This window comes from Mytilus trossulus, chromosome 4 (genome assembly GCF_036588685.1).
Source record: "Mytilus trossulus isolate FHL-02 chromosome 4, PNRI_Mtr1.1.1.hap1, whole genome shotgun sequence".
NCBI classification, from domain to species: domain Eukaryota; kingdom Metazoa; phylum Mollusca; class Bivalvia; order Mytilida; family Mytilidae; genus Mytilus; species Mytilus trossulus.
Genome location: NC_086376.1, coordinates 85103103 through 85128357, shown reverse-complemented (window position 1 = coordinate 85128357; position 25255 = coordinate 85103103). Strand labels below are relative to the sequence as shown.

Below are 25255 nucleotides of genomic sequence, written 5' to 3'. Positions count from 1 at the left end.
TGACTAAAGTGGGCCTCCTCTTAGGCAGTCAGTGAGCCTCCACTTATGAAAATTTCTGTGGCTTGTAGATTATCAGAGGCGAATTAGAGGTTTTTTATTTAGGGGGCCAGGGCCGCCCTCTTGTGGGAAAAATTTGGTTTATTATATAGGGAATCACTGAAGCATGACTGAAAGAGGGACTAAAGATACTAAAGGGACAGTCAAAATCATGAATCTAAAACAAACTGACAACGCCATGGCTAAAAATGAAAAAGACAAACAATAGTACACATTACACAACATAGAAAACTAAAGAATAAACAACATTGTGTCGGAATGTATAAGTACCCGGCCACGACGGTCCACTTGTATTTTTTGTCTATCTGAAGAGTTAAGCCCTTTTCAACTGATTTTTATAGTTCGTTCTTATGTTGTTCTGTTATACCACGAATCCGGGTCCGTTCGCGCCCATTCACGTTCGCACCCACTCATGTTCGCCCCCTTTCACTTTCGCACCCCACATGTTCGCACCCAAAGTCCGTTCGCACCCTACAAGGGTTGGATTCCTGCAAACATGTTTAACCTCGCCATATTATTTATGTATGTGCCTGTCCCAAGTCAGGAGCCTGTAATTCAGTGGTTGTCGTTTGTTTATGTGTTACATATTTGATTTTCGTTCAAAAAAAAAAAAAATATAAAAAAAATAAGGCCGTTAGTTTTCTCCTTTGAATTGTTTTACATTGTCATATTGGGGCCTTTTATAGCTGACTATATTCAGTATGGGCTTTTGCTCATTGTTGAAGGCCGTACAATGACCTATAATTGTTAATGTTTGTGTCATTTTGGTCTTTTGTGGATATTTGTCTCATTGGCAATCATACCACATCTGTTTTTTTATATGAACCCCTCCAAAAACTAGGGGTGATCTCAGGTGCTCCAGAATGGTAAGCAGATCCTGCTCCACATGTGGCACCTGTCTAGTTGCTTATGTGATAACAAATCCGGTAAATAGTCTAATTTGGTAGGTCACATTCATGAAAGGGAAGGGGGTAGTGACCACGGAAGGAACATATTCGATATCATTTGTGAAATGGTTATTCCATAACGGTCGACCAACTCATGATGACGTCCGTAAAATTTATGAATAGATGATTTCAACATCACCATTTGGAACTTTTGTTTTAAGGTTTATGTACCCTTCTGTAGCCATTTTTATACGAACTTTTTAAACTTCAATTGTATCAAAACTAAAGATACAATTATTAATAGAGACAGGCCATTTTGTACATATTCCAAGGGGAAACTTGATGCAAAGCATTATTTTCTACTGTTCCATTGCATTTATTAGAAAAAGAGGACTTTGTGGCAAATAAATCAAGATTTTTATAGAAAATCCACAATTTTCAACAATTCTTGTCAATTAATTTGAATAAGACAAATTGTATTGACATCATTTAAAAAAAAAAGGTACAGCCAAAACCATCTTTTCCTGAGGTATTATAATTCTATGTAATCATGCAGGAGCAGTGAGCAAGTACTGCTCAATAGTTATCAAAAATTAGCTTTTGAATTAGTATCAGATTTCTTGGATACTGAAAAATGGAAGTGATAGACAAAATACAAACTGTCTATATGATTAATATTTCTTTTACTATTTTATGTTTCAGGTACATATATATTTCAATAATGTTCTATCATCAAAGTATTCTGCAAAGAAGAGGAGGTAAATTTGGAACAGTTTGGTATGTCCACATTAAACATAAAAACATTGAAATGATTAAATAAACATGGAAGATCATAGCTGTGTTTATAAAACTAATGTTTTTAACATTATTTCTACCCCTCCCCCTTCCATTTTTAAAAGATAAGATTTTTTTGTATGTTTAGAAATGTTTGTTATACTTGTAAATCTATTAATTACATATACATGTGTAATTAAAATTACTATACATGTACATGTATTTTTAAAAAGTATTAACTGTCTCAATGTCTGCAGCACATACTAGACATTATAAGTGAGATATAGATGATCAAGAGCAAAGAGAACATTAAGAAGTTGAAATTGTCAATAATTATGGTAAAAGCTGCAGGCAAAATTTTAATGCCTCCACAGTAGTGAAGTAGACATAAAGTTTTAGCCTTGTCCCTCTCTACCTCTGTCCGTATGCTCTGAAATTTGTGTCCAATCTCTGAACTTTTTTGCTACATAATTTTGCTGAAACAGCAAAAGTTATTTATAAATATTATATAAACAAGGATTTATATACTATACTATACAAATCCTTGATAAAATTTATAAACAATGTATTATTTCAGGCTTGCTGCTACAAAGATTGATCAGCTGAAAAGAAGAGATTTTAGTGCAGTAGATATAAAAAGAACATGGTACATATTATACAATAGAGTTTTAAGGCATTTTATTTATTGGTCTACATGGTCAGTATCAACAATGTGTTCATTTGTGAAAAGGTCAGTTTATGGGAACCACGTATGGTAGGTCAACAATATTTGGTACCTTTGTAAGTAGTTGTTTTAGCATTGGCACATCTTATTTCTTTGGAGATTATTTGGGCCTGCCCCCTTAAATTTTGGTCTATTGAATAGGTAACTTTTGCTTAGTTTACATGTATAGTTAGTAGACCAATTATGTTTGGTATGCAGTTGTATTATTATTGACACATCACATTTCCACCAATATTATACATGTACATGTATGGCCCTACCCCTCACTCATTGTCTATTGACTGCCATATTTTGAATAGTTTACTGTTAAAGTTTGTGATTAGAGCAGTTTTAGATGGACCACTGATATAATATTAGATCTGACATTTGGTATTACAAATGTACTATGAAGTTGAATAAGCATTTACAAGTCTCATTTTCTATTAGATTAAATGGCCATGCACCTCATCATGTTTCTTTGGCTTTGCAACTTTAAAATAGTTTGCATGTATAGTTTGTTTAGGTAATAGTTTAAATGGAACCACTTATATTTGGTATGCAGTTTGATAATTGTTAATGATGTTTCTTATTTCTATGATAGTGTGGTATTATGTTTTGAAGTTCATTGGTTAGTCTGTCATTTATCTCTCTCATATCATGTTAAAACTTTGATTTAAGGTAGATTACCATTGAGTTGTGGTCATAATCTACATGACCCTTAGTGCACATGTTCATTAATACAATGTACAATGGATGTAAAATTAGGGTTTTTAACCCAATTTTGTAGTTCATTAAACAGTGAAATGTGATCATTACATTACAGTGTTAAACTTGATCCAAAACTTAACTGATCTTAAAAAAGTGCTGGAGGGGAAAGATGTCTTGGGATTATTAACATATATAGATATTTTTGTTTCTAATTTAATGATATTTTACAGTGATGATATTCTTGATTATATACTGGTGAGAATAATGCCAAAGAAACAAGGATCAGGGCATCCAAGGTTTTCTCTATATCTATCATCACAGCTAATGTATGGAGTTATCAGGGTGTTTAAAAGACAGAATGAATACCTACTAGGTAAATAATAACTTTTTTTATGACTGCATGGAGCTTAAAGTGTTGTCCTGGCAGTCAGTCCATCTGTTCGTCCCATATTCATTACCACACTTTAACAAATTTTTCCATGTTTTATGAAACTCATACACAATGCAAAGAACCAAATCTTGCAGACAGGGGTGGATTGTGTGCAGTGAGTCATTTTTTTGTTTGAGTTTTGTTCTTTGTTACTTGAAAATTGCAAAGCTTGAGTTGGTCCAGGGTTTCCGCTGGTGGTCGCCATTTTCGCAATTTGCGAAAAAATAATAATTGTGGCGATTAAAATTCGTCCTTGGCGAAAGAATTTGGCGAAAGAAATATATAAAACGATTTATTTTCAGCCATCTTGTTTATTTAATTTTTTCGGGTTTCTCTGACTTTAACAATCAGACAATACTCGGAATTCACCTTGAACTCGTTAAGATTTTGACAGAAAATCAATAATCAGCTGATTGCACTCATAGCTATCGACATCAAAGGACTAATTAATAAAGGTGTTGATTGTTATAATATGACAAAATGATATGATTAAATGGCTTCTGTCACATGTCACAAAAGGGAACTATTAACCACTTTGCGACGCACGTGTTTGAAGCAAAATTTTTATGCTGCCTCTCCTTCTTTTAATGATAGTCCAGAAAAGAAAATCGTTGTTATGACGGGAAATGTTCAAAAGCAAAAAAGATCTCTGATTTAAAACTTTATCATTTAACTTTCATATAGATCATTGATTTGAGTGGGTACTCCAAAGTCGTTTCAGTGACACACGTATTTCAAGCATATAGTTTTACTTATTTACGATGGTCTAGAAAAGAAAACTGTCGTTATGAAGAAATATATTCAAAAGGTTGGCATGAGAGGCATGAGAGTAACCCTTCAATGTAATGACTACACCTTACATGAGGGATCAATTTCAAGTGATAAGATGCTTCCTTCTGTTGTAAAACCATTTCCTATTTAGGGGGGGGGGGCTGAAAAAAAAGGAAAATTTTAAAAGAAAAATATATTGTGTTACTTGGCGAAAAAAATAATAAAGTGGCGAAAAATATATTGTTTTGGCGAAAGAGGTGGCGAAAAAAATAATTGACCTAGGGGAAACCCTGTGTTGGTCACATTCTTTTTTAATTTGTTGTTGATCTTATTTGAAATGTGGAACACAAAAATGTTTTTCACGTACATTAGAGTTAAGAATCTCAGTTTTTGTCTTGTTTTAATGGAATAATTTTGTGTCATTAAAATACGTCAAAATCTTAGGGCCAAATTAACCATTTACTCATTTACTTTACTAGCCAGCTCAGTCTTAAGTTGGGGAATACTGATGCTAATAAGAATGTAGTTAGTAGAAAAAAAAGAAACATATTTCAAATCACCATGCTTGTTTCACACTAGAATTTGGTTGAATAGAAAATTCTGGTTTGTTTCTAACCTTTCAAAATCTTATCTGTCTTTTGCATATTATTTTCTAAGGGATTCACCTTTTTGTTTCTGGAGCCTGCAAACTGAACCAATTAACTCATGACTCAATAATGAAATAGTTAAATTTGTGAGTCAATGGCCAATTTTATATACCGTATCAAACTAGTGTATATAAGTTTTCAAAAAATAAAAATGAACTATAAATATACACAAGTTTGAACAAGGACTTATTTTTATTGCAGATGATGTGACTAATTTCTTCTGTAAGATGAGAATTGCTGTGGCCAATCTGGAGGAGATTGATCTGAAAGCCATGAATAGGTAACTTACATAGGGATGGAAGGTACTGTTCTATTTATTTTTCACATGTACATATTATAATGAAGTATATTCTTGGAGTAAGCTTGATGCTGACTTAACATTTTTATGGAAATGTCTCTGCCTAATAGTATCATATTCTATTCTAAAGCTCATCAGTTGTACACCATTCTTCAACAATGAGTAAAACCCTTACCCCATAGCAAGATATAGACATGTTCATTATGATGTGAACTTAATATAAAAAAAATATACCAAGGTTGCAGTTTTATACTAGAGATACAGATCACTGAATGTGCGAGCCAGGCATAGTATTCTATGAAGGCATATTGTTATTTGTTCACATGGCTAGTGATATTTGAGCTGGTGAAATTAGTACATATATTTAATAGAAAATTATTTTGTTTTTAACCATTAATAAAAAAAATCTTTTTTTTTCAGTTTTGTTTTTTCTTTCTCTAAATAATGAGTTGTGCTATAATTTCATAGCTCACATAAGTTGAGGCAATGTAAACTTTTCTAAGGTTTAGCCTTTGTTGTTTAATATTAATTTAAACAATGATATTTGATAGTATTAATTTTATAAAAAAAATATTTTTTCTAAAATCAATTCAGCTTCAAATCAACCAGTTGAGTGATATAGATTTCTTTCAGTTCATTTTTGTTTTTGAATTTTAGACAAGAACAGTTGGCATGTGATTTAGATGATTTATGTGCAGATAATCCTTGGTTTGGTGTCCTGCAGATGGATGCAGCAGACTTATTGAAATCACCACAAATTCCAGACATGGTAGGTATTTTGATCTAATGTTTTTGTGTTTTGTGTATGTTGCAGCAATTTTAAAAATGGTATGATTAAAAGTTTTGAGTTATTGTTTCATAAAATTGAAATGCATTACAAATAAAGAATCAGCTATTTGTTGTATTGGTGGAATAGATAATTACAGTCTAAGAAATCAATTTTGTTCTTATAAAAGCCACAGAAAAAAGCATATACTCTCTGACAGATTAAAGGTTGAATGAAAAATGATAAAACAAATAAATTCAAAATTGATGTATTTTGTTGATTGTTGGCTTATTTTACATATTTTTTTTCATTAAAATTTTTATATTACAGCTATAATGAATTTAGAAAAAAAATAAATAGTTAAACTGAGCCTTTTTGAGTGAACTTTTATTGATTGAATGTGTATAGAATTGAATTCTAATATCTTTATGTTAAATGGATAAAAGTTTTGATATTCTAATTTTGCTAAACACATTTATTTGAAGGATATTATAGCTTTAATTATTTAGTTTCTCTTTTAGACTTTTGATGTTTAAGTATGCTAGCCATTTTAATGTGTCTTTATATATATTAAAAATTTAAAAGACTACATACACTTGTATATACAGCATTTTTAGCTCCAGAAGAGTATCATATGTGGAAGTGTAATCTGCTTTTAAAGTTGAGATGTAACAGTTTATAGTTAAGGGGAGATAACTCATTGTTGTATATAAAAATTTACAATTGGTAGTTTACAATATAGCGTATGCTAAATTTAATACATGTTATTGTAATGAATGCTTAATTTTCTAAATGCAATTGTAGTGTATGCTTAGTTTTATAAAAGAATAATATTTATATGAAATTTCGATAATAACTGCCATATTTGTGGCCTGTGCATCATCATAACTTGTGTTAGTGGTTATTTGCCTTCAGCAGACCATGAATACAGTTTATTCTAGCTTAACCTTTTTGACCTTATTTTATTTTCACTATCATTAACTAAAATCTTTGTTTTTTTACCAATATTTCAATGGCCTAGGAATATAATTTATTTCATGCATATCTTACAATGGTTAGCAGCTTTAACATCATATTTCATGTTGCTTATTTATGTTTAATTTTTGTTATACTTTTAATTCAAGTTCTTGTTGAAGAGATTCTATCTGTAAAGAAGTGGTAAGTTCTTGAATGTATTTTATACATCTACACCATTTTAGACATTTTTAAATGAATTATTTTAAAATAAAAACTGTTGTCTTTAATGGTAATACACCAGTAAAACTGAATTTCTCAGAAAGTCACAAGGTTGCATTTTGAGTCTGGTGTTTATTTCATACACAAAGGTATGAAAAGCAATTTTTCTTTTAGGAATAAAAAAGAAAGAAATGGTCCTACATCATTATTGATATAACAATTAAAGAATCAAAAGGGGCTAATTGATACGATCCTGACTTGGTGTCGCTTAATGTCCCAATTGGTTACAAAATCAAATAACTAAATGATTGCTGTCACATCCAGTTTCTCTCATGCAAAGCACCTCAATTTTAGAATATTATTGTCTAAAAATGAAGACCAAATTTCTTACTTGCATTACCTTCATAGACAAAATCAATTTGTTGTAGGAAATGTGGAGAATAGAATCTAGCTTGGCAATTCCCAGATCTCCATTGATGAGTCCACCATTAAGGCTAGCTCATCCATCCACACCACAAATATCTATCACTGAACCAATGTTAAAACCAGGTAGATATAAATTATAGAAACTATTGACCATAAGTAAAAAACTAAGTAGATGTAACATCAAAATCTTACTACTTTCTTATTCTATACTATTAAACGAGAAGACTTCATTTTGTGTGTCGCTTCTCTTCCTTCCACAATAAATCAATCATCATGTATATGTGTCCTATAGGTAACATGCATAGTTGCATTTGTCATCCATTCTTATGATTATTCAGATTGAGTTATTTTTTGAGAAAAACGACAAAAAAGGAGTCCGGATATGATTCGGTCATCAGACTGACTTTTAGTCAGAGATAAGACTTCCGGTTTGAAACATGCACAAATACAACCAATCGTATGATAGATAACAAGATTAAAAAATAAATAAGCCAATCAGAGCGTTTTCCATATCATGGTGTTTAGATCGCAAGAACGACAACTATTATACCTCCTCATAGAGGACAATTATTTTTTCGCGTTTATCTACATGTAAACTACAATTATACTTCCTTAATATATAGAGACTCTCTGTACTATGTCTACTGTTTTCTTTGAAACGTTTACTATTTAAGAGTTGCATACATATTAAAATAAGTAAAACATGTGGTGACAGAAATACAGCAAATCATATGATAGATGAACAATAAATAAGTCATTCAGAGCATTCTCCATATCATGGTGTTAAGATCGCAAAAACCACAACTATTATACCTCCCTAGAGAGGACAATTATTTTTCGCGATCCATATCATGTGTTTAGATCGCAAGAACCACAACTATTTTACCTCCTTAGAGAGGACAATTATTTTTCCAATTTATCTACATGTAAACTACGATAATACTACTTTATATCTTGTCGTGCGGGGGCCGTCATATTACGGCCCCTGCACAACAAGGGTTAAGTGGAGACCACCGTTATTTTGGCATCAATGGCGCTCCATACATTTAGAGGTCATTGTTATGCCATTTAATTCGTAGTGTATGCAGGTTTTCTCAATCTGACACTATTGATAATCATGTTTTTCACTTTTAATATTCATTTTGAGCTCAAATACGCACTTCAAAATTTGATATCAGACAAAATTGTTTTCTTTGGAGGAGTGGGCTTACCTTCAAGGTTGGAAACACAGAGTTAAGTCAAGAGGATTGAAACCTTTACAAATACTGTTAACCAAAAGGCACATAACGACTGATTGTGTTTATTATCAAAATATACTGAGGAAACAACTACTTCCGGTTGCAAGTCCAGTTAAAGTTCAAAATTGGAAAAAATCGGAAATGTTGTGAGTTTTGGTGCAAGTGACCTTCTTTACACTGATGAACCCAGATCATTTCACAGCGAACTAACAACTGTTGTGATAAAAGTGTTCATTGGTGTCCACTCTACATGAAAACTTCAGATGGATGCATCTTTTAACATCTCTCGGACTTACAGGTCGAGAAAAAGATCGAAAAAAAGTCATAATTAACGCTTTTTGCACCTGAGGACCAACTTTGGGGCAAATTCCATCCTGCCCTTGAAATGGTGCAAATTTGTAATTTGATCTGACTTTTACCAAAAGAAGCATTGTAGCAAAGCAAAATAATAGTTGTGGTTTGAGGCTAGAAACACGAAAATAATTGAATTTAACTGAAAGGAAACAAATATCAGACTTTGGAAAAAGGGAGAGGGCTTTTGATACCTTTTATGAAATTCTCCATACATAATATCTTTTACACAAAAGCATCCTATATCAGTTCACAAGCTGTTTATGCCTGTGATTTCGCGGGTGTGTTCTTGTAATTATATTATAATAGAAGGGATGAAAATAAAATAACATGCATATGACTGAAATTTAAAAAAAAAAAGATTGTAGTACTTGTATAACTTGTGCCATTTTCAACTACATATTTATTTTCAAGAGTGATAACTTTTTCAATAGATGAAACTGATGTCGCATACTTTTATCTAAGTTTCTAAATTGATGTAAAATTCTTGTGGATTTCATTACAGATATGGCGTCCCCACACACAGTTTCCAGCAAGGAGGAGATAACTATCCCAGATATTGATATGACAATATTCCAAGATATTCAGGTATCAAAAACAATAGACAGCTGTACAGTAAAATAAAATTTTGTGTGGTTGATATATGTTCTGATAACATTACTGAATTTTTACCTAAAATTCATGGTATTCTAATAAAGCATTTTTAAAATTATAAAAACATATGTACAGGCAAAGACAAATGGTATATGTAAAGGTTAAGCATTAATGAAGCTTAAATTGAAAACTCACCACTGCAATATGCATTTTAGAAATGAATTTAAAAAAAACTTTAATATTTTTTTTATAAATGCAAGCCAACAAATATCAATTTTAAACAATAAAACCATTATAATCTTTTTCAATTTATCAGTTCCAACCAGAACATGACCTGCCACCATTTGATGGTAAGCTAGTAGACATTATCTTAGAGGAACCACTGCCAGGGGATTTACAGATGGGCAAGTTCCTATCTCCTGTCAAGGTGCCACAGTATGAAGAGATGCAACAAGATCTAGTCCAGTAAGTTTATTATAAAATCTTTCTTTTGACTTATACCACAAAATGTAGTTAAAAGTTTTATCTTGTTTATATAATTTAATTTTGCTTGTACATTTAAAAAAATTGAGGAATGTAATTTTAACAATTTGCTTTGTCACCAGACAAACATACAACAATTCTAAATAAGACAAAGGATTAGGCATCTTAAAAAATTGAATTCATTTATTTATGTCAATGTTTTAATACAAAAAAAAAGGTCACTTGAGTTGGGCAATTTCTTAAATGCATTACATTAATTTTCTTGAGTAAAAAATATATACCATCTCCCTTTCACAGACAGGAAATGCCAGATATTTTAAAATATAGTGGATTCCTTAATATTCGTTGGATACCAATTTTCGTGGGTACAGACTAGAACCACAAATTTAAATATTCAACAAATAACAAATTTTCTTAAGGAATGTATGGAGACTAGGACAAAACCAATAATGAATCCACAGTATATCAATTGTGTAGGAATGAATTATTAAAGTAAATTAATAGAATTATATCAGCCTGCAATTAAATTTTTCTACCAAAAGAGTTCAGCCATCACTTCCATTGTTAATTTTTTAATTTTATTTTCACAGAGGTTTATTATCACCGAAAGAAAGAACACCCATGACAAAACCTGATAAATCTAGTGTACCAGAAAGGAGGGCACCAGTTTCATCTCCTGGGGTTACTCCAATGCCACAGCCAGAGGAACCAGTATTGAGACCTAGGAGAGCTGTAAGGATGCCTAATACAATGATTTCTTTTAATACATTACAGTCTAGGAGAATTTGACATACTATGTCTGCATGATTGAATAGCCTTTGTAATGTGCCAGGACAAAATAATATGCTGTTTAATAAACACAGTATTTTAAAAGATGATTTTTAACCGTATTTTTGTGACAAAAATGTCGGTTATTGATTTGGGGATGCTTGTCGGGCAGGCGGGCGGCAATCAAATGTTGTCCGTGCATTTACTCATGAACCTTTCAACCAAAGCTTCCCAAATTTTAAAAAGTTTTTTACTGATGACTAAATGGAGGTCAAGTTCAATAATGACGATTTTGACTTTTACCGTTCAGGAGTTATGGTTCTTGAAAGTTTGAAAAATGGTGTTTCCAGTCGTGTCCGTGCATTTTCTCATGAATTATTCAACCAAAGCTTTTCAAAATTTAATATGTTGTTACTGATGACAAAATAGAGGTCAAATTCAATAATGACGAATTTGACTTTTACCGTTCAGGAGTTATAGTTCTTGAAAGATCGTAAAATGGTGTTTCCATTCACGTTGTTGCATTTACTCACGAACCATTCAATCTAAGCATTTCAAATTTTAATATATTGATACTGATGACAAAATAGAGGCCAAATTTGATATTGACGATTTTCACTTTCACCGATCATCAGTAATGGTTCTTGTGATATTGCTAGGACACAAATAAATGCTAATAAATCCGGTTTGCTGTCGTTGTGACAGCCTCTTGTTTTAAATGTAAAATGATAAGATTAAAAGGTATATTCCATTGAAAAAAAAAAAAATTGGGTAAGAAGATTAGTTTTAATATGATTTGTTTATGGTTTTATGTCCATTTGTAAAATTACTTCAAGTATGTTGGTTAGTTGTTAAAGTCCTTTCCAATACTGCTAAATCCATGTTAATGGAATTGTCCTTACATTAATTATAGCAATAATCCTCTGGAAGATTCATTGTTTAGTATAAAATATGTGTTTTATGACTTTCAGAGAGCAAGTTTCACACTGCAGTTGTCCCCTGTCCCACCAAGTCCTAGAAGACAAAGAAAAAGACGTCATTTGTGCATTGATGCCCAATGTCAAATACTCAAAGATCAGTTGAAACAAAATTTCACAAATAGAGAAGATATTATGAGAACTTTTGTAAGTACAAAAAAAATCATCAGTTTAAAGATGGAATCTTTATCCTACGTAGGACAATTACATGAAAAATGTTTTAACTAATTTGCATTTATTATTTGAATGTCTTTTAAAATGCTTAGTAATCTTTTCTCTTCTTTTCATGACTGCAAATTTTTAATAATGGTAGGTGTTGAATTCAAAGTTAAACTTTACAAGTAAAAGTAATTGCATTATGCATAGTTCTAGTGTATAAATAGCTGTATTTATTTGATACCTGAACAGTTTTTGAATATTTTTTTTGTGAAATTTTAAATTAAATTGAATTGTATCACATGCAATATATATCTTTTTGCAAGAAATTTATAACAGCCCACAACCACAAGAGCATAAGGAATATCATTAAGTTTATGGTTTTTGCAATGTGATAGTATACATTGTACATATAAAATTTACCAAAACTTTATACTTTATCTCTTTTTATATCAAATTAAGATTTTAGTCATTGCTTAGTTTCAAGTACGGAGATTATTAATGTCAAATAATAATAAAAAGTCATTCTTTATTATATGCTTTTTCAGGTTTTACCTGATTTGAAGAAGTCCTCAGTACAAGATTTGTTCAACAATCCAGGACGACCAGGTATTATAATTCATTTTTAAAACATACATAATATTTGAATAGATAAATTGTAAATGTACATTAGAAAGATGTGTTTACTCTTTTATTTGTATTTTCATGATGTGGCTATGGGTGCATTATCCATAGGTTTAGGACTATAACAACTAGCTAATATTTCTTGGAATACAACATTAGAAATGGTGGTTAATTTCACAATGGATAATCATTGTTTTCACTGGTAAAAACACTTGCAGGAAGTTTGTTTAAGGTAGGAATTTCAATTTTTGGAAACCCTAAGTTTTGTATGAATTTTATAACAACCTAATAAACATTACAAAAGAAAATAGGTTTGACTTATTAAATGCCAAAACAAAATATAGTAATTTGATTTATATTTTTTTAGCAATGGCTAGACAGCCGCAGCTATTACAGCTATGGAGAAGGAATGCAGTTTATGGGTTGCTGGAGACAGATTCAGACATTGGACAACCTGCATGGAGTGTGCCTGACTTACTTGGTATAACTTAGACAAAGATGCCCTTTAATACTCTCGACACTTCTGTTCATATCGATTATTTTCATTTCTTTTTGTCGTCATAGTATTATCTCAGATAAAATTTAATTCCGAAATATCAGTAAAGAAATGAAATTCATTTTATTTTTTAATCTCTCTAGCAAGCTCTTTTCATTCAGATTTAATTGGTTCAAGATAAAAGCTACTTTTTATATAATTTTTGTAAGTAAAAGAAAATTGGACAGTTTTTCTCACTGGTGAATATATTTTTCTATATACAAAGACATTTGTATTCAAGGATGTCAGGGCAGGTTTTAGTTTGATACTGGAAATAATGGATAAATTCATAACAAAAAATCCTTGCACACACTTCACTAAACCCCAAAACAAAGAAACAATGCTACCTTTACTGTTCTTCAGTTTTTCTAGAATTGATTTGATCATGGAAAAAACGTTTTTATTGCCATGGTAATCAAATCAATTCAATGGATATCACTGAATGGTTTCTATCTGAAGACAGTATCATGTCACCCTCCAAAGATTTTTTACATTGTCTTGCTTGGAACACGACCAGTGGTACAAACTTAAGATAGTGCCATTACCATTTAGTCAAAATTATTAATATCATTGATTATTATAGTCAAATCAATTCAGATAATTGTTTAATATGAGTAAAAATGAATATTTTGATATTTTTTGTCTCGCCTTGACTGAGTCAAAAAGCGAGACATAGGTATGCTGTTTCTGGCATCGGCGACGGCGTCAACAAAGTATTAGTTTGTGATTAGCTCAGTTTTATGGGGAACCACTGGTGGTATGTCAGTGATAATTGGTATGCAGATGTATTACCATTGCCAAATCTCATTGCCATGGAGATTATTTGGCTCCGCCCCTCAGTCATGGTCTATTGACTTTGAATGGTTTGCTTACTTTACATGTATTAGCTTGTGATTAAGTCAGTTTATGGAGATCCACTTGTGGTACGTCAATGATAATTGGTATGCAGATGTATTACCATTGCCACATCTCATTGCCATGGAGATTTTTTGGCTCTGCCCCCTCAGTCATGGTCTATTGACCTTGAATGGTTTGCTTACTTTACATGTATTAGTTTGTGATAAGTTCAGTTTATGGAGATCCACTTGTGGTACATCAATGATAATTGGTATGCAGATGTATTAGCATTGTCACATCTCATGGCCATGGAGATTATTTGGCTCCACCCCTCAGTCATGGTCTATTGACTTTGATTGGTTTGCTTACATTACATGTATTAGTTTGTGATTAGGTCAATTTATGCGGATCCACTTTTGGTAGGTCATTGATATTTGGTTTGCAATTGTATTAGCATTCATTGGCACAATTCATTGCCAAAATTACAAAAAGGCGAGACATATCTCTGTGATAACAGTTTTATTATTAAGTACCATTCTTTGTAAGAGAAGAAGTTGGATGTCAGTAACTTATAGAAATGAAAGAAATTTACATATGTACCTATTCATTTTTTTCTGACACTGAATTGAAATTATGTTATGTTTTGAAGGAGATGATGAACCCAGATCAACCCGCAGTAAAAGAAGACTGGTTTCACAATCTGTCCCACAGTTATCTCCTGTCCAACAGCAACAGGAACCAGAGATTCAAATACAGGAACATGAGTTGCCAAGACCTGATTTGGAGGTATGTTTTTTGAAAGCATGTGCTTTTATTGTCATAGTGTCATGCCATCTTGTTTGTGTGAAAAAGAGTGCACTCATTTTTTTCTACAGTTCTTTCAAGACTAAAAGTATGTATTTGCTTGATTTTTGTATTGAAAACTTAGTTGATTTGATTAAGCATTCCTCAAACTCAATATTTAGATAGAAGATGGATTGATAGTTCACCCTTTTACTTTGAAATTTTAATGGTTACATAACAGACTTCAATTTCAAACGAAGAGATTCATGAAATTAAGCTCCCTTCATCAGTCAATCTTGATCTTATAACCAGTTTAAAGTGTATCATCATGTTTTATTTTATTTTTAGTCAATTAAGTTTTGCTGTTATAAAAGAATAAATGGGGACTCTCTTGCTTTTTTTCCAGCACTATCACACTTTGATCAGAATATAGAGATAAAACAATATGCCCTTATATAAGAAAAAATAATTAATTTCTATAGATTGAAATAATAATTTGTTCATACAGGCTATACCGGAACATGTTATGGAAGAGCAGCCATCAACTGAAATGATGAGAGAAGGTTCCCTGTCTAGGAGTCGTCTGCTAGATGATACACCAGTATCTATTCACCAGAGGAGTACTCATTCAGAGGCAGACAAAAGTAAAGATTTGGATAAGAGTAAAGGGAAAGAGGAACCAACCCTTAGCAAATCCAAGTAGGTTTTACCAATTATAGGATTTTTTGGGGCTTTCAGAATTATCGAAAAAGCTAGGAAATTTTAACTTCAAGGTAAGTTTTGATCCAAGGATTTTAAATCAAAGCATTTGTAGAAATATAAAACTCCCTCCCCATTTTTGCGCCTGACCTAAGTCCAGAGCCAGTGGTCTTTATTAGTCTTGGTATGTTTTTCTGCCCAATATATGGTCATTATGTTTTCTGTGCGTCCGTCTGTCCGGCTTCAGGTTAAAGTTTTTGGTTTAGGTAGTTTTTGATGAAGTTGAAGTCCAATCAACTTGAAACGTAGTAAGCAAGTTCCCTATGATATGATCTTTCTAATTTTAATTCCAAATTAAAGATTTTATCCTATTAACATAGAAAATGATAGTGTGGATGGGGCATCTGTGTACTTGGGACACATTTTTGTTTAAATTTAGTTTATTTATATGTTTTGGAGATTAATATGATGTCCATTTCCACTGAACTAGTACAGATTTTTATTTAGGGGCCAACTGAGGATTTTCTCCTGTGTTGAAGACCCATCAGTTGACTTTGGCTGTTATCTGCTCTTTGGTCAGGTTGTTGTCTCTTTGACATAACTCCCATTCTCAATTTTACTATTTGCAAATGAAAAACAATAAAATGTGTTTTTTTCAATGTTGTAATTGTATTTTTTACAGAAGGAAATCTAGATCTAAAGGCAGCATTTCAACAGAGGAAGAAATGGATCTGAATTTAATACCAGATATATCTGAAAACCAATCAGTGCTCCAGGAATCTCTGGCACAACTGTCCTCCATTATGGAAGAACCTCAGATTCCTATAACACCTGTTCCTCTGCCTGTTATTACTACTACTACACCCACAGCAGCTGAACTTCTCAGGTACAATGTGTAGAAAAATAGTAGGATTACTGATATAACAATTTATTATGCCCCACCTAGGATAGTAGAGGGCATTATGTTTACTGGTTTGTACGTCTGTTCTTACGTCCGTCTGTCCCGCTTCAGGTTTAAGTTCTTGGTCAAGGTAGTTTTTGATGAAGTTGAAGTCCAATCAACTTGAAACTAAGTACATATGTTTTTGCTTATGATATGATCTTTCTAATTTAAAAGCCAAATTAGACTGACCCCAATTTAACAGTCCACTGAACATAGAAAATGAAATTGGGAGTTTCAGGTTAAAGTTTTTGGTCAAGGTAGTTTTTAATGCAGTTGAAGTCCAATCAACTTGAAACTTAGTCCACATGTTCCCTATGGTATGATCTTTCTAATTTTAATGCCATATTAGACTTTTTACCCTATTTCACGTTCAATTGAACATGGAAAATGATAGTGTGCGTTGGGCATCACTGTACTTTGGACACATTCTTGTTTAATTTTCAATTTTCAAATTTCTTTTATATAAGCTTTGGATTTCAAATATTTTGGCCACGAGCATCACTGAAGAGACATGTATTGTCGAAATGCGCATCTGGTGCAAAAAAATTGGTACCGTTAATTTTATTAACTAGCTAGTTGTTTTGTTTTCCTTCCCATAGAAGTTTATAAATTACCTAAATAAGCTGCTCTATGGGTATACTTCTTTAGCTCAGTTAGTATAACTTTGGCTTACTTGTATAAGGCCAAGTGGAGTGTTTTGTTTAGCTTAGTTAGTAGTATAGCTGCATGTTGCAACATTTACATCTCTATTGTTATATTTAGTGCTTCAAATGATAAACTTGTGATAAAATGGGTTAAGTGTGGGCTCTATATTAGATGTAATTATTAAGGTATAATAACTCTTGATGTTTTGTCTTGTTGTGGTGTCTTCCTCAACCTAATAGATTTGAACCACCATCAGATGTGCTAGTGATGGTACTCCTTTTATAAACTTAAGCAGTCCATGATTTAAAAAAAAAAATATAGTTTGGAATGTCTAAAATGTTATGCATTTGTTGGTAAAAATACCTATTTGACTTTAAAAATAACTAGAGGCTCTAAAGAGCCTGTGTCGCTCACCTTGGTATATGTGAATTAAACAAAAGAAGCAGACAGTTCATGACAAAATTGTGTTTAAGTGATTGTGATGTGTTTGTACATCTTACTTTACTGAACATTCTTGCTGCTTACAATTATCTCCATCTATAATGAACTTGTCTGTGTAGTTTCAGTGGAAAATATTAGTAAAAATTTACAAATTTTATGAAAATTGTTAAAAATTGATTATAAAGGACAATAACTTCTTAGGGGGTCAATTGACCATTTTGGTCATTGTGACTTATTTTTGAGTCTTAAATTGCTGTACATTATTGCTGTTTACAGTTTATCTCTATCTATAATAATATTCAGGATAATAACCAAAAACAGCAAAATTTCCTTAAGGGGGTGTCAATGTATATTTGTTCCACCTAACAGAAGTTCCAATGGAAACTTTATTATAAACATTGCCATAATATCTACTCCTGTTGGAACAAATATTCTATACTATTTATTCCGTTTGGAACATAGTAATATTTATTCCTGTGGAAATACTATTCCAGAATATATTTTCCTTTTGGAACTTATATTATGAAGGAACTTCTATTCCGTGACAAAAATATGGAAATTGTATGAAAAAATATAGGTCACTGATGAGTTGAAAAAGATAATTAAATTTTAAAGCCAAAAAATGGCTTTTTTTCCACCAAAGGGAGATGATTTGGAACTTTTTCAATGATGTTTACATTTTAAAAGTCATCTGGGGCCAACACGAATTGATTGTATTGAATGATTTTTGTACCATATGATAAAGTAACAGCTACAAAAGCAAACAAATAAAATTTGTAATGAAAAACAAATGTTTAATTTTTTCTGAAATTTTTATACCCTCGAGCCTCCTTAAAATTACCAATTTAGGGGCAGCAACCCAACAATGGGTTGTCTGATTCATCTGAAAATTTCAGGGCAGATAGATCTTGACCTGATAAACAATTTTACCCAAATGTCAGATTTGCTCTAAATGTTTTGGATTTTAAGTTATAAGCCAAAAACTGCATTTTACCCCTATGTTCTATTTTTAGCCATAGCGGCCATCTTGGTTGGTTGGCCAGGTAAAAAAACACAATTTTTAAACTAGATACATCAATGATGATTGTGGCAAAGTTTGGTTTAATATGGCTAAGTTGTTTTAGAGAAGAAGATTTTTGTAAAAGTTAACGACAACGACGGACGACGACAGACAACGGACGCCAAGTGATGAGAAAAGCTCACTTGGCCTTTTAGGCCAGGTGAGCTAAAAATGTTAAAAAAGGAAATATTGACTAAAAATGTGTTTTTTTTAGGCTGATCAGACGATATACAAGAGAGGAAGAATGGACAACATTTCAAGCAATTTGTTCACCAAAGCAATTTGACAGAACTCAAGCAGCAAAAATATTTTCTGATTTGATAGGTTTGTATTTGTTGCTATATTTTGCCTTAATTATCAAATCCTCTTCTTTAAACTACAATTGGATACCTTTTTGTATTGTAAAATTGAGAACATCTTTGCTAGCCAAGTATTAACTTCCACTCCCTTCCTCTCCTTAATCCTTGGTCAGTGAAGATGAATTTAGAATGGAAATGGGGAAAATGTTAAGGAGACAACCCATTCAAAGAGCAGATGGTCAGAGACCACAATTATTTCGTAGTGAATTTCTTTTAGAACATAAACGAAAATTAAAAAAATCCCACCTGCACTTTCTCAATGAAATTTTCACAGCATGTTGTACTTTTGGGACAAATTATATCAAAATTATAGAAAACTTCATCCGCTCTAACTCAAATTATAGACAATTTTATGTTTAAGCGTCTTGAAATCTTTTGACAGCTTCCGAAGTACTAATTTTTAACCTTTTTCAACTGTTCCAAATCACTACTTTCCTTTAAAATTCTGGACCCAAATTTTTTTACAGTGTAATTTCACCCCCTTCTTGCCATTTGAGGAATAAAACATGGAGAAATAAATTTGGAAGGGGTATTAAAAATATTGGCAAGTAACCCACTGTCAACACTAGGGACTATATTTGTAGACAGCGAAAATCAAGGGACGTCAATTGTGGTCTCGGACCAGATATTTACATACTAATCCAAGTATCTGTAATTACCTTAACTTTTGAGACCTTCTGTTAATCTCTATAAGTACATGAAATAAATCCATTTTAGAACAAAATTGTGGACTTTTTAATATTTTATGATAAAGTTGCACAGGCACTTGTTTCTGTCAATATGGGGTTTACTATCAATACCAGTATAAAAAAAACACAAGGTAGCTAACGGGAATTTTCAATGTGTTCGCTTCAACCAATATTTTATTACTTTCCCTTGCCCCTTTCACGAATAAAAGTACACCAGTCTTTCGGTAATTGATTTATCTTTACAATGAAACAACTCTCACGTACCTTGAGAATACCCCTCAAACAGAATAACACACTTGAGATGAGAATTATTGACCTTTTTCCAGACCATTGAATTTGGAAGGACTAAACTTCCGGTTTGCTTAGGAAGTTAATATAACACAGCAATCTGATTGGTCGAATTCATCTGGTTACCTGTTTATTTATATTAGTTACCAGAAACCAGAAAAATGTGACCAATCAGATTGCACAGTTTTATTAACTTCCTAAGTAAACCGGAAGTTTAGTACTTCCAAATTCAATGGTCTGGAAAAAGGTCAATAATTCTCATCTCAAGTGTGTTATTCTGTTTGAGGGGTATTCTCAAGGTACGTGAGAGTTGTTTCATTGTAAAGATAAATCAATTACCGAAAGACTGGTGTACTTTTATTCGTGAAAGGGGCAAGGGAAAGTAATAAAATATTGGTTGAAGCGAACACATTGAAAATTCCCGTTAGCTACCTTGTGTTTTTTTTATACTGGTATTGATAGTAAACCCCATATTGACAGAAACAAGTGCCTGTGTAAAGTTGGAATTATAGGCCATATTTTTCACAAGTATATCTTGTCCTTCATATGGCTAAACACTGGTAAAATATATAGCATTTAATGGTTATATTTGATTAAGGTCTATATATATTATTATCTAATGGCCCATCATAATTTTTTCAAAATACACTCACTTGTCTAGTATATCTTTAAATATTTCAGATTTGTGCCGAGCTAAAAAGGTAAAATGTGAGCAAGAGGAAGCCACATCTGGAGAACATCTTAATGGATCCTTTCACTGGGTGGATGTCTGTATTGTCTACATGGTGATGTTATGACAGCAAACTTGAGGTCTAATGAGTGTGTAGAATTGAAAGAATTTTCCAATAGTTTATATTAAGTTTGAATGCTGAATTAAATTTGATATACATATAGTTTTGTAATAGTTTTAAAATTTATAAACAAAAACAAAGTAAGGTAGAAAAAATTCTTTAATTTAGATTTTTTTTTAAGGAATTTTTTTTTCAAAATAAGCCTAAACAGATTTTAAACCACTTACGTTTAATCATAGAATTATGTGTACACATTATCAAATTTTAATTTCAATATTCAGAAAATAATTATGAAATAATTGAATTTTAATTTTATGTATGAATAAATTATGAAATTATCCATTAGGATTACTTTTTTTTTAGATAGCCAAATATATATTTCAATAATTATTTTAAGAAGTATATTTATACTCATTTTTATATGAATTGTTATTCTATAGAGTGAATCATGACATGCTATCCCAGTAATATGAACTAAGACAATATCATATATTTTGTATGATATAATTCTAATTTTGGAAAGTTCTTCATTATCCACTATATTTTTGGGCGTACACTATGTATATGATTATGGAAAGTTTTTGGAGAATAACATTTAAAAAAAACCTGATTTTACAGGGAAAATGAATTTGACACGTTGTGTATGTTTTGAAAGGTGCATAACTACTGATTTTATCACAATCCTGTCCTTTTTAGTTCGTTCTTGTGTAAAATAGTATAAAAGTTATTTAAGAATCATGTGTATTTAACAAATATTTTTTATGGAAAGCTTTAAATCAGATATATAAATAACAGTGTCACTTTATATTATAAAAAAGAATATATTTTTACATTGAAAGAAGAGCGAGTTATTTTTGCCAAGTAGAATGGATTTGGTAATTTTGATTCAGCAAGAAATTGACTTAGCTTTACATAGCTTGGAATTAACTGTTTGCATCTGTTTGTTTGAATACTTAGATCATGGAAGCTATTTTTTTGTTTAACTTGTAGTGTTAAATCTATATCAAGTTAAAGTAATCATATTGTTGAAATATTTTATAGTTAACTGTTTATCTGTTGATTTGTTGATACATCTTACCTGTATAATTGTTGATTTATCATAGTTGTTAAGCTTTGAATTGTTGATTTATAAGAATTGTTAAGCATTGAATTGTGTTTTTAAATTTGTTGTTTTATAAAAGTTAGTTGTTGAATTGATTTTTAAGGAGGACAATCTTCCTGTTGAATTTTTATTGTTGATTTATTTGTTATATGATGTAGATCTACTTTAATCATGCACATAATGTTTTATGAAGAATAAAAGAAATTTTTAATGAAGTAAAAAACTCATGTTATTTTTTATGTCCCACCTACGATAGTAGAGGGTCATTATGCTTTCTGGTCTGTGCCTCCGTTCGTTCATCCCACTTCAGGTTAAAGTTTTTGGTCAAGGTAGTTTTTGATAAAGTTGAAGTCCAATCCACTTGAAACTTAGTACACATGTTTCCCATGATATGATCTTTCTAATTTTAATGCCAAATTATAGTTTTGACCCCAATTTCATGGTCAACTGAACATAGAAAATGAAAGTGCGAAGTTCAGGTTAAAGTTTTTGGTCGAGGTAGTTTTTGATGAAGTTAAAGTCACATCTACTTGAAACGTAGTACACATGTTTTCTATGATATGATCTTTCTAATTTTAATTCCAAATTAAAGTTTTGACCCCAATTTCATGGTCCACTGAACATGTTACATGGAAAATTATAGTGCGAGTGGGGCATCTGTGTATTATGGACACATTGTTGGTCTTATTTTTGTAGGATTTGCTTTGTCTATCACTTTTAAAGGTTAATCTATTGCTATGCATTCATCATCAGTCTAATATGTCTGGGGAAAAAATGGAGAAAACAAAGGAAACAAAAACCAGATGCTCCGCAGGGCGTAGCTTTATACGACCGCAGAGGTTGAACCCTGAACGGTTGGGGCAAGTATGGACACAACATTCAAGCTGGATTCCGCTCTAAATTTGGATTGTGATTAAATAGTTGACACAGCATAGGTTTCTGACACAGAATGAATGTATTCAAATGAACTTAAAATTTTTGTTTTCTCTTAGAGCAATTCACTATGCTGTTGAATATTAATCCTCTCAAAAAAATGTTTGAAGAAATTTTCTTTTTATTTATGAAATTTTAAATGAGAAAAATTTAACCCAATTTTTTATTCACATCCCCCTTTCCCTTATTCCAAAACTAATTTCAATTAAAATATTCTAATGGAGTTTGCAACAATTACTACTCATTTAAATACATGATGTAAAAAAACTGCTTGTTATCACTGAATGGTAAAGATTATTTAAATTTATCAGTTGGTAGTAAAAAGTGAATATACATTGTATATTGTATATAACAAAGATTTAAGTTGATTCTGGACAAAGAAAGATAACTCCAATTAAAAAAAATTCTTGCAGATATTTCTTGCATACTATACTGGACAAAGAAAGATAACTCTTAATTAAAAAAAAATTTGCTATTTCACAATATTGTGAAATGAGATATTTCTTGCCATTGCAAAATACTGTGCAATTGAAAAGACTTGCTATTGCACAATACTTAATATAATAATTTTAGATCCTGATTTGGACCAACTTGAAAACTGGGCCCATAATCAAAAATCTAAGTACATGTTTAGATTCAGCATATCAAAGAGGCCCAAGAATTTAATTTTTGTTAAAATCAAACTTAGTTTAATTTTGGACCCTTTGCACTTTAATTTAGACCAATTTTAAAACTGGACCAAAAATTAAGAATCTACATACACAGTTAGATTTGGCATATCAAAGAACCCCAATTATTCAATTTTTGATGAAATCAAACAATGTTTAATTTTGGACCCCGATTTGGGCCAACTTGAAAACTGGGCCAATAATCAAAAATCTAAGTACATTTTTAGATTCAGCATAATAAAGAACCCCAAGGTTTCAATTTTTGTTAAAATCAAACTAAGTTTAATTTTGGACCCTTTGGACCTTAATGTAGACCAATTTGAAAACGGGACCAAAAATTAAGAATCTACATACACAGTTAGATTCGGCATATTAAAGAACCCCAATTATTCAATTTTGATGAAATCAAACAAAGTTTAATTTTGGACCCTTTGGGCCCCTTTTTCCTGAACTGTTGGGACCAAAACTTCCAAAATCAATACCAACCTTCCTTTTATAGTCATAAACCTTGTGTTTAAATTTCATAGATTTCTATTTACTTATACTAACCCTATGGTGCGAAAACCAAGAAATATGCTTATTTGGGTCCCTTTTTGGCCCCTAATTCCTAAACTGTTGGGACCGAAACTCCCAAAATCAATACCAACCTTCCTTTTGTGGTCATAAACATTGTGTTTAAATTTCATTGATTTCTATTTACTTTAACTAAAGTTATTGTGCGAAAACCAAGAATAATGCTTATTTGGGCCCTTTTTTGGCCCCTAATTCCTAAACTGTTGAAAATAAAACTCCCAAAATCGATCCCAACCTTTATTTTGTGGTTATAAACCTTGTGTCAAAATTTCATAGATTTCTATTAACTTAAACTAAAGTTATAGTGCGAAAACCTACAAAATGCTTATTTGGGCCCTTTTTGGCCCCTAATTCCTAAAATGTTGGGACCAAAACTCCCAAAATCAATACCAGCCTTCCTTTTATGGTCATAAACCTTGTGTTAAAATTTCATAGATTTCTATTCACTTTTACTAAAGTTAGAGTGCGAAAACTAAAAGTATTCGGACGACGACGACGACGACGACGACGACGACGACGACGCCAACGTGATAGCAATATACGACGAAATTTTTTTCAAAATTTGCGGTCGTATAAAAAACCTATCAAGCTTAAAACATATTTCAAGTTGATGTGACAATATCTGCATGCTACACTACCGGCTTTGCTCATTGTTGAAGACCGTACAGTGACCTATAGTTGTTAATGTCTGTGTCATTTTGGTATCTTGTGGACAGTTGTCTCATTGGCAATCATACCACATCTTTTTTATACCTTAGCCACAACTCATACATGTTACAGATGCACAGATCAAAAACAAACCCCACTTTTACAAAAGAAGAGAGCTTACATATTTAACCAGGGCAACTAGGGTTTTGCAATGATTTGTAGGCAGAATAATAAGTCAATGGTTAACCAAAAATATATCTCCTGAGTGTAAATATGTATGGTGAATAGATTTGTTAACTGTAGATTCATTATTATTCCTTGGAAACCAATATTCATGGACATTGTAGATACAGGCAAACCACAAAATTAAGTGTTCAAAGAATTAAATTGAGAAAGGAAATGGGGAATGTGTCAAAGCGACAACAAC

The 25255-nt window shown here is 31.7% G+C and overlaps 2 protein-coding genes across 2 annotated transcripts; both read left to right on the top strand.

Moving 5' to 3' along the window:
* Positions 1-1645: 1645 nt before the first annotated feature.
* On the top strand, positions 1646-7783 carry LOC134716869 (meiotic recombination protein REC8 homolog). The gene is made up of 6 exons (XM_063579882.1): positions 1646-1721; positions 2296-2364; positions 3360-3502; positions 5179-5257; positions 5933-6044; positions 7646-7783. Exons 1-6 carry the CDS (start codon positions 1666-1668, stop codon positions 7781-7783), a joined length of 597 nt encoding a protein of 198 aa, XP_063435952.1. The 5' UTR covers positions 1646-1665.
* Positions 7784-9740: 1957 nt separating this feature from the next.
* On the top strand, positions 9741-20910 carry LOC134716868 (uncharacterized). The gene is made up of 11 exons (XM_063579881.1): positions 9741-9820; positions 10143-10291; positions 10900-11041; positions 12049-12201; positions 12759-12819; positions 13202-13315; positions 14856-14992; positions 15498-15688; positions 16371-16574; positions 18992-19101; positions 20795-20910. The coding sequence occupies exons 1-11, from the start codon at positions 9797-9799 to the stop codon at positions 20908-20910; spliced, it is 1401 nt and encodes a 466-aa protein (XP_063435951.1). The 5' UTR covers positions 9741-9796.
* Positions 20911-25255: the final 4345 nt, after the last annotated feature.